Consider the following 10,138-nt stretch of genomic DNA (forward strand, 5'->3'; position numbering starts at 1 on the left):
ATTGCCTAACTTTTGGCGTTCACTTTTTGACAGATGCTCCAGCCACTGCGCATGAGGGGTCACGGGGTTCATGGGCATATGGACTACGACGAGCGCTACGCGCCGTTCTTCAAGAAAGCCCGGCTGTTGGGTTTTGTGTTGCAGTTCAAGTGTCAGCCGCCGACGCTTGTCCACGCAGCTCTCACAGCTCTGATTGACCGGTGGTGACCGGAGACCCATTCTTTCCATCTGCCATGTGGGGAGATGACGGTGACCCTAGAGGACTGGGGGATGATTACTGCCATGCCGATCGAGGGTCATGCACTCACCGGTCGAGTGGAGAGACCAACTGGCAGGAGAGGGTCACCACCCTCATCGGCGACTGCCCCGGTGCCAAGAGTAACCGTACATCCGGTGTGCTGTTGACCTGGCTCTCGGAGCACCGGAAGACATTCCCCCAAGGTGCAGATGAGGCGACCGCGGAGTTGTACGCGAGGGCCTATCTGTGGTATATTCTCTCGGAGGTCATGTTTCCAGACAGCTCCGGGAACTCTGCCAATTGGGCGTATCTGTTCTTCCTAGCGGACTGGGATGCAGGGTACAGTTGGGGGACCGCATCTCTCGCCTACCTATACCGTTCGGTAAGAGAGTGTCTAATTGCCTACCTACCTACGAAAGTGTGTCCATGACATTTTCTTATATCTGATACTCATTTGATGTTTTGCAGCTTGATGACGCAACGCAGAGGATGGGAGACAAGTCCAATATGGGTGGCTTTGTCTGGGCCTTCTCCATTTGGATGTGGGAGCGGCTGCCGGTGGGGCGTCCGGAGAAGATGCCAAGACGCCCATGGGAAGACTATAGCAAAGACGGCGACGAGACTCGAAACCCCACCGTAGCTTACGAGTGGGACTTTGTCAAACTCTACACGGGCCTAAACAAGACTTCATACAAGACCTACACCAACGAGTTGGACGCTTTGATGCATACGCAGGTATATGAACTCGCTCAACACCTTTCTCTTTTATTCCACTTTTGATCGAGAGTGGGAACTTACCAATGTATATGTAATAGGTAAACTGGTGGCCGTATCGACAAGACCGAGAGTGGGACTTTGATCTGAACGTGATGTGCGATGCGGACCGTGGTCTCTGGCGGTGCATCGTGCCCATGCTGTGTGTACGCCGTCGAGTGGCACTTGCCACACCGCGTGGCCACACAGTTTGGGATTTATCAGCATACCCCACCGGGCCAGCCCACCGATACCGATGGCCACGCGCTCCACCTGTGAGCGCTTTGTTCTCCGTGCCCATGATTTCATTACGATTATCATGTTTCTTGTTGCTTATGATGATCTTATTGCGCTTATGATGATTCTTGTTGCTTATGCCTTGCAGGATGAGCCGACAGAAGAATCAGCCGATCACAGACTGGGGAGAGGAGCATAAAACTCATGTGACGGAGTGGAACCGACGGAGGTTTCGTAAAGATGGGGAGAGGAAAGTGACTGACTGGGATGCTTACCTGGGCCGACACATGAGGTGGTACGATGATGCCAGAAGCACCGTCTTCGTCTCAGGCCTCGGTGGACGGCGGAAGACATCGCGGAGCTGGAGAGGGATGACCCCGATGAACAGGCATACCAGACCGGCATCAGAGACATGCACAGTGGATTTAGGGAGTTTGCACCCCTCATCAACAGAGTGGTAAGTTTGAACCGACGGTTGTATTTAAAATATTTTATTCGTCATCGTGACTGACTTATGCCGTTGCAGTCCGGTGAGCTGAACAGATGCATCTTTGAAGCCTCAGATGCACTAGGTGATCTCCCCGGGAGCGTACAATCTGAGAACAGAGTGAGGGGGACGATGAAGGTACAATTTCAGCCTCCTCGGAACAGATGCATCTTGTTCACTTGCAATCATAAACCTGATACTTATTATGACCTTGTTTCATTATGAGTGCAGAAGTTCGTGCAGCGTTGTCGCAAGCTGGTAGGGCTGCTTGGGTGTGCTGGAGCTGGGTCAGTTGAAACTTATCAGCCTGTAGCCACACAGGGTCTCATCGGCTCATCGAGCCATGCTCCCTCGTCGTGTAGGTTGGTTGGGGAGGAGGAGGAGGAGGAGGAGGAGGAGGAGGAAGAGGATGAGGAGGAGGAGGCCGCACATGAAGAAGGGGAGGAGGAGGAGGATGAGAGCAACGGGGAGGAGGAGGAGGATGAAGATTATGAACCTCCACCAACTCAAACATCTCAAGCATCTTAGCTGCCGAAGAAGAGGAATCCGAAGAAGAAGGATTTGCTGAGTCCAGACCCTTTCCAGAAACCGGTTCCTCGCCGGCCCAAGAAGAAGACCGTAGAGACTCGTTCAAAGAGTAACGAGGACCGTACCTCCAAGAAGGGAAGGAGCAACTGATTAGGCTCTTCGATACTTGGCTCTTTTAGTTTGGTTGAACTTGTCTAGTGGTTATGAAACTACGTGGAACTATGTGTTTGCTATTTGTGGATCTACGTGTTTGCTACTACGTGGAACTCCGTTGAAGTTCGTTTGAAATGTTGTATGCACAAGTTATCTAATGTGGATCTATGTGATGCCCAAGTTTAATTGTTTAAAATCTGTGATATTGCTGTCATATTTGTAAAACTTGCTGTGATATTGCTGTCATATTGGATTTGAAAACAAGCAACCAAATGAACTAGAAACAACAAAATACAGCAGCCTATCGCCAAGGACCCTGACGGTAGGGTCAGACACCCTACCGCCAGCCCCCATGGCGGTAGGGCGCACCTACCGCCAGGTCCACTGCACATTTCGTACAGAAGGGTTGTAGGGCAAAACCCTACCGCCAGGGGAACTGCCAGGCCCCCTGGCGGTAGGTACTTATCCACGTCAGCGCAGTTAAACGGCCGCCGCCCCCCTCCGTCGCACCCTACCGCCAGGGGCCGTGGCGGTAGGCTGTCTAACCCTACCGCCAAAGCCTTGGCGGTAGCAAAAGGGTCAAATCCCGATTTTTTTTTTACAACTGAGGTCAGATCCTGAAATTCTTTGTCAAAAGGGTCAAAACACGAAATTTAGCCTCGCGTGAGCATTTTGGGCAAAAGAAATACCCCTTTCCCCGTGTGCACGCCCTCACGGTCGGACTCGGACGGATAGGTCGCGCGGCGTGCGGTTCGCGAACCGCGCACGGCGGAGGGCACGAGGCGGCCACCGCTCGCCGTCGGACGCCAGTGGCACTAGACCAGCGGAGCATCTCCCCACTGTCGCCGCTCCACTCATCGAATCGAATAAAGTACTGCTGCCATCTCCTCGCAGGCTCCAAAATCCCTCCCCTCTCCCCCCTCCCTCCCCTCCGATCTGATTCCATTCCCCACCTCCTCCGATGCCATCTCGCCGCCGCTCCTGAGCGCGCCCCGCCCCCCTCCCTCCCTCGCCGCCGCCACTCCGGAGCCGACGGCGAGCCGGAGCCCTAGCCAGGGAGGGCCCCGTCCGCCATGGCGTTCTGGTGGCCCCTGCTGGTGCTCGCCGCCGCCTACGCGCTCTGCCGCGTCCTGCTCTTCCTCATCCCGCCCACCGTCCCCTCCATGGAGGTCGACGCCTCCGATGGTACGCCGCCGCCGCCCTCCCCACGTTCCCCTCACTGTGTTCTGTATGCTGGTGATTTCCCGCGGAGGATTGTCAGGGGTTTACCAGGGTTTATTAACCGTGCTCCGATTTGGTGCAGTGATGGAGGAAGTGAACCAGAACAAGGAGGATAGCTTCATCTACGTGAGTTCACCCTCTGCATTTCCCTCCAGGGTTGATGATTCGGGTGAATGAATGATCCATTGCACAAACCTGAATGCTGTCTCGTCCTACCTAATAAGTTAACCTATGCGATGTGTGTTTTCATGATCTGGGATTCTAGAAAACATTTCATGCATCCGCGGTCGCGCTAGGATCAGTGTGTTCTGGTTTGGTGCGAGCCCACTTGATGTAGTGAGGGTGAGTGACCCAGCGATTCTGCAATTAGTAGTTTAGTACTGAATTTTGCTTGTTCTGGATACTCCAATCATGGTTTGGTGTAACCTGGGATTGCACATTGTTGTATGGTTTCAAGAATAACGCCACACAGTAATATTACTAATTGGTGTATGTGATTATTTTGCCGTTTGTATGAGACATGTATAGGGTGGTCTAGTGGATTAAGCTGTAGCATGCTGATATGGGCATATGGCTAGCTCCGAGTACATAGGGCATCCAGTAGATCTGATGCAGTAATAATGATCAAATGCACAAACGTGAATGCTGGCTCCTCCCACCTAAGTTAATATTGGGATGCGTGTGTTTTGGTGATCTGCTGTGCCTGAAAGCATCTGGCGCATGCGTGCCTGCTGATTGTTTCCTGTAAACTGATTTCAATGTTATTTATGTTGGATAGCTTGATGTCTCCCAAAATTCCAGTTCGCTGTGGTTGTGTCTTTGACAACTAGAAGATGCGGTCAGTAAAGTTTAGCAACGCCATTGATAACAATTTGGTGGGCAAATGATTTACAAACATAACTGATTTTACTTTGGACATGTAATTAACGTGGTTAGGTCTCACCTTCTCAGGGTCTAAATGGTTCAATGCGGTAAGACAGCAATATCCTCTAAATGAAATGCATACTTTATTTCGAGCCGGGTTTCCCTACTGATATTTTCCCTATTTTCGTAACGGAAAGAAACAGAGTTACAACCAAAAGGGAAAAATAAGAAGTGGGTTCAACACGCTAGGGGAAAACCAACTGTCCACCCTTGATTGGCTAGAATCTGATTTGGTGCCAATGTAGGTTTGTAATGGCTCTAGAGAAGCACTACAAATATTTTCAAGTAGCGGTGATTTGCTTTCAGCTGAAGTACCAAAAGCTCAAAATGACCCATTGTAGCAGCAGGAGCCGCATTTATTTGAACTTTATCATGTTGAGTTTATGCTCTGCTGCAGGTACCAAGGAAGGGGAAAGCTGCTCAGACTGATATGGTTCGATGCTACGAACCAGCTACTATGAAATACTTGGGATACTTCCCTGCTTTGACTCCTGATGAGGTATGTTGCTGGTTTGCTATTGTTGCATTCTCCGTAAGTACAACGTATGCTACTATATGGTTGGCCGGTCTGATTATCTTCTTTTGCATTATTGACTAGAAATAATGGTTCACCCTTCCTTAATCATGATTGAAGAGAAAGCAAAGCTTGTTATGTATTGTTTTTGCAGTAGTTTGGACCTTCATTAATGTGGCTTTCTATTTCGTATCACTTATTCTTTGACTCATTAGGTCCAGGAGCACGTTGCACAAGCTCGTAAAGCACAAGAGGTATGGGCAAAAAGTAGCTTCAAACAAAGGCGGCAGTTTCTCCGTATCCTTCTGAAGTATATACTTGAACATCAGGATCTGATATGCGAGTAAGGACAAATTGGGAATTCAAAAACAGTCTTATCTTTTGATTGTACCATATGCCAATGATCTATTTCCAAATAGTGTCTACCCTTGATGAAGGGTTTACTTAGTCCTGATCGATGGTCTCTCCTTCTGTTTTATTTGCTCACACTTTCCAACATATTGAAGGTCTGAGGGTCCACACTGTTATTTTTGTGTAGGATATCATCTCGGGACACTGGAAAAACTATGGTTGACGCTTCATTAGGTGAGATAATGACCACCTGTGAGAAGATTCATTGGCTTCTGGATGAGGGTGAGAAGTGGTTAAAACCTGAGTACAGGTTAGATTCTTGTAACCAGAAATATCCTAATGTGATGTATACAATAATTTAAGAGCCATGCAATGCCAATGTTTAATGTTGATTTAACCATGTATGTTAAACAAATAGAATCATACAGAGGAAAAGTTGATGTAAGTTAAGCACAGTAGGTGTGACTTGTGTTTGACACCTGAACTACACAATGGTTCACTTATGATATGTAACATCACTGGGGCTGTTTAGCATTATTTAGTACCATAATGTGTGTGAACATTGGAAATTAGATGAACAGAAAATGAGTTCTGCTCTTGATTAAAACATGACTACACGCTAGGACCTGAACATACTGCAGATATTGGGCTAGCAATTTCTGTTAATTCTTGTGCAGAAGATAGGCCTTTTAATTTTTGCACATGTCACAGTAATATTCTATAAGCTAGAAAGACAGCAAGTCTACACTGCTGCACTGTTGCCGACGGCATTCATTTCATGACACCTAAAATAATGTCTTAACCAATTCTTTTTATGCTGCAGTAGTGAAGTATTGTTTTGTTTTCTTATGGCCTGCATGTATTTTCTTTTAACACTGTTCAGATCTTGCGGGAGATCAATGCTGCACAAAAGTGCAAAAGTTGAATTCCACCCTCTTGGGGTTATTGGTGCAATTGTATCATGGAACTATCCTTTCCATAATGTCTTCAATCCGATGTTGGCTGCAGTATTCTCTGGTAATGCAGCAGTTATAAAGGTAAGTAATCAGATGAATATCATCTATAATTTGATATGAGTAAACGTTCTTGGTTATGATCAAGCACAACAAAGTCTTTCAGTTCCTGTACATTTTTCATTGAGATTCCGTTGTTAGAAAAAATGCTTTAGCTTAGCTTGAAGTCTGGAGCTTATTACTTATGGCAATCTACTGTCTGCTCAGAGTACGGTCTTGTTTGTAACCTGGGTATAGCCGTCAAAGCATGGATGCTGATTTACAAGGTTGAAATACCCCAATTCGTCCTGACTACATTGCCTTACAAACCATTGACATGGAAACTCTCACATACTCATAGTCTTAGGTCAACCTGTTGACTTTTGTTATTCGATGATCTCCATGCGTTGCATTTATTATTTATCAACTTTGAGTCGATTATGGCTACCATTTGTGTTCCATAAGGTGAAGCTAGTAATTCTCATGAAAATAATGAATTGCATAGTTCACAAATTTTGTGCTGATCATGTCATTAACTTTTGTTGTTGTGCCAAGTCAAACATAGGGAAACAATCATATGTTCATTGCTTTTTCTCTGCAAAGTAAATTTTCTTTATACCCTCTGAAATTTTACCTTTCATTAATTTTCTTGATTTAAGTAACAAATTACCGCAATGTTATCCATTATTCTATTTAATGAAATGCTGATTTACAGGTTTCAGAGCATGCGAGTTGGTCTGGCTGTTTTTATTCTCGTATCATACAAGCAGCTCTGTTAGCTGTTGGTGCCCCAGATAATCTGGTTCACATAGTAACTGGGTATGAATGTAGCTTCTGCATTTCTTGGTGTTCAGGCTAATTACTGACATGCCCTACCTGCTGGCCTCTTTTTTCTCCCCTCTAGTTTTGCGGAAACGGGTCAAGCTCTTGTATCTTCAGTGGATAAAATAATATTTGTTGGATCACCTGGTGTTGGAAGGATGGTATAACTCGCATCTGAAGTAGTGATTTCTTAATCCCATGCAGCTAATATTATTTATGCCATTATAGATATCATGATCGTTGCTGCATGCATACACTTAATTTGCTTACTTTCTCTGTTACTTTATTTAATGTGTTGAGTATTGTGCCTATCACAGATTATGCAAAAAGCATCCGAAACATTAATACCTGTAACTCTTGAGCTTGGTGGCAAAGATGCATTTATTGTGTGCGAAGATGTGGATTTACCCAATGTAAGTGTAGCTTTATGTTGTGTATGTCATGCCAGCTTGTTCTCTTCAACAATAGCAACTAACCTATAGCCCTTCCCCATTTGAAGGTTGTTCAAGTTGCTGTGAGAGCTGCACTGCAATCTAGTGGACAAAACTGTGCTGGTGCTGAAAGATTTTATGTCCACAAGGATATCTATCCTACCTTTGTTTCTCGGGTAGTGAAGATAATCAAATCAATATCTGTTGTAAGTTAACAACTGTATTTTGCAGTCAATAGCCAGATGTGCAAGTGCAATTTTTATTTCCCTCCTTTTGAGTTCTGAATTCTATCATAGCTTTGTTTCTCGCGTAGTAAAGACAATCAAATCAATATCTGTTGTAATTTAACAGGTGTATTTTGCAGTCAATAGCCACATGAGCAAGTGCAATTTTTATTGCCCGCCTTTTGAGTTCTGAATTTGAGGACAAGATTCACCTCTGTTGCTATTTTACATTTTCCTGTATTGTAGTTATTCTTAGTACTGTTCCGCCGTCCACATCCAACTTTTCTACATTCGCATTTAACTTTTGTTTTCATCATGTTTATTGCTATTTCAGTTCCACCTCACCATATGTTACTCAGTCTAAACATACTCTCTGTTTAACAGTTGACACCAGATAATTTTAACAGTTCATGCTCGTAGTCATCTTTTCTTGTAGTATTTATGTCATGATTTCCGTTCTCATTTTCGATTTTTCTTTTCCTAGGGGCCCCCATTATCTGGCAGATACGATATGGGTGCAATCTGTATGATAGAGCACTCTGAGAGACTTCAGAATCTTGTTAACGATGCTCTTGACAAAGGTGCTGAAATTGCTGTCAGAGGGAGCTTTGGTAATTTGGGTGAAGATGCGGTTGATCAGTTCTTTCCTCCAACTGTTCTAGTGAATGTTAATCACACAATGAAAATTATGCAGGAAGAGGTAGGCTGTAGTGAAAGTATGTATGATCTCGGTTTTGTGCCTATGATGTTAGCCTTACCACTGTTACTGCTGATTAACAGGCATTTGGGCCGATTCTACCAATCATGAAATTCTCTTCTGATGAAGAGGTCATCCAACTTGCAAATGACTCTAAATACGGTCTTGGTTGTGCTGTTTTTTCTGGCAACCAGAAGCGTGCCATCAAAATAGCATCTCAAGTGCATTGTGGTGTTGCAGCAATCAATGACTTTGCTTCAAGTTATATGTGTCAGGTGGGTAACACTATACAGTTTGTGTTCTCTGTTTTGTAGTAATTGGCACACAGCTTAAAGATATAAGCATTCCAAAGATATTTTGGAAGTACACACATGTATATTGCAGATACAGTACTCCCTTCGTTCTCAAATATATAAGATGTTCTAACTTTTCTGAATCGGATGTATATAGGCACGTTTTAGTGTGTATGTTCACTCATTTCAGTCCGTATGTACTATGTAGTCCATATTGAAATATCCAAAACATCTTATATTTGTGAACGGAGGGAGTACTATTTAGCACACTAGTATCATAGAATTGCAGGCATAAATTGTTCCTTGTTTCTTCTATGTTAACCACTGCGATTGCAAGTAGGCTTATAGCTCTTTCTCGGTGCAGTCTTTGCCCTTTGGTGGCGTTAAAGACAGCGGGTTTGGAAGATTCGCTGGTGTGGAAGGCTTGCGGGCCTGCTGCCTTGTAAAGGCAGTCGTAGAAGACAGGTGGTGGCCATATGTGAAAACAATGATCCCCAAGCCTATTCAGGTTTGCTGTTTCTTCACATGATGGCCGGGCTTCCATGCTTTGCTTGTTACTCTGTTTCTGATAGCCAGCTAATGATCATTTCGCAGTATCCCGTCTCGGAGAATGGATTTGCATTCCAGCAGCTGCTCGTCGAGACTCTGTACGGCATCAGCGTGTGGGACAGGCTGCAGTCGCTCGTGAATCTGTTAAAGATGATCTCGGAGCAGAAGTCTCCTATAACCAGGAGGAAAAGCCGGTGAGCAGGGACAAAATGTTTGGCACAATGTTCTATTGTATCAGTTTGCTCTGATGATGTTCCTGTTGGTGGGCTAGTCTTTTGGCTGTCGTCCCCAAGGCGCAAGTTTGGTGGGGATCAGGTTCAGAGCAAGGTAGCATGTTTCTGAATGTAAAACGCCCTTTAGAACTATTGCTTATCCTAGAAAGTGAAGATGGCAATCGACGATGTAAGCCCTGGATTTGATTTTCACCTGCATGAATGTAAATGTTTGGTATGTTTGCTGGGACTTTCATCTAGCGTAGCACCTCAGTTTCTGAATCTCTTGTGCTCTACGTCTGTGGTCGTGAATCTCCTGTAGTAGTATGCCTGTGATGTCGTATTGATCTGTACATGCCTGCTGCCCATGCAGAGCTACAGGAGGGATTTGTTGAGGTGCGCCTCGGCCTGCAGGCCAACTTGGCAACAAATGCAAACCCTAGCGCACAGGCACAGCTGACGTGGCAACCGTGTCAACAAATGCGCGCCCACTTCTCCTTCCGCCCGAGCAC

General features: G+C 45.5%; 1 protein-coding gene across 1 annotated transcript; it reads left to right on the forward strand.

The window, feature by feature from the left end:
* The first annotated feature begins 3,097 nt into the window (after positions 1 to 3,097).
* Positions 3,098 to 9,880, forward strand: LOC109763594 (aldehyde dehydrogenase 22A1). The gene is made up of 14 exons (XM_020322443.4): positions 3,098 to 3,581; positions 3,700 to 3,743; positions 4,939 to 5,040; positions 5,271 to 5,398; positions 5,594 to 5,716; positions 6,290 to 6,443; positions 7,114 to 7,217; positions 7,303 to 7,381; positions 7,538 to 7,633; positions 7,720 to 7,857; positions 8,360 to 8,575; positions 8,656 to 8,847; positions 9,230 to 9,373; positions 9,460 to 9,880. The coding sequence occupies exons 1-14, from the start codon at positions 3,470 to 3,472 to the stop codon at positions 9,610 to 9,612; spliced, it is 1,785 nt and encodes a 594-aa protein (XP_020178032.1). The 5' UTR covers positions 3,098 to 3,469; the 3' UTR covers positions 9,613 to 9,880.
* Positions 9,881 to 10,138: the final 258 nt, after the last annotated feature.

The sequence above is a fragment of the Aegilops tauschii genome, chromosome 2 (assembly GCF_002575655.3).
Source record: "Aegilops tauschii subsp. strangulata cultivar AL8/78 chromosome 2, Aet v6.0, whole genome shotgun sequence".
NCBI classification, from domain to species: domain Eukaryota; kingdom Viridiplantae; phylum Streptophyta; class Magnoliopsida; order Poales; family Poaceae; genus Aegilops; species Aegilops tauschii.

What these genes read in the sequence shown, in the direction of transcription:
- LOC109763594 (XM_020322443.4), top strand. Translation starts at nt 3,470, where the DNA reads ATGGCGTTCTGGTGGCCCCTGCTGGTGCTCGCCGCCGCCTACGCGCTC. An exon ending in TGGTTAAAACCTGAGTACAG is followed by an intron (nt 5,717 to 6,289) that starts GTTAGATTCTTG and finishes AACACTGTTCAG; the next exon opens with ATCTTGCGGGAGATCAATGC. An exon ending in TGAAAATTATGCAGGAAGAG is followed by an intron (nt 8,576 to 8,655) that starts GTAGGCTGTAGT and finishes GCTGATTAACAG; the next exon opens with GCATTTGGGCCGATTCTACC.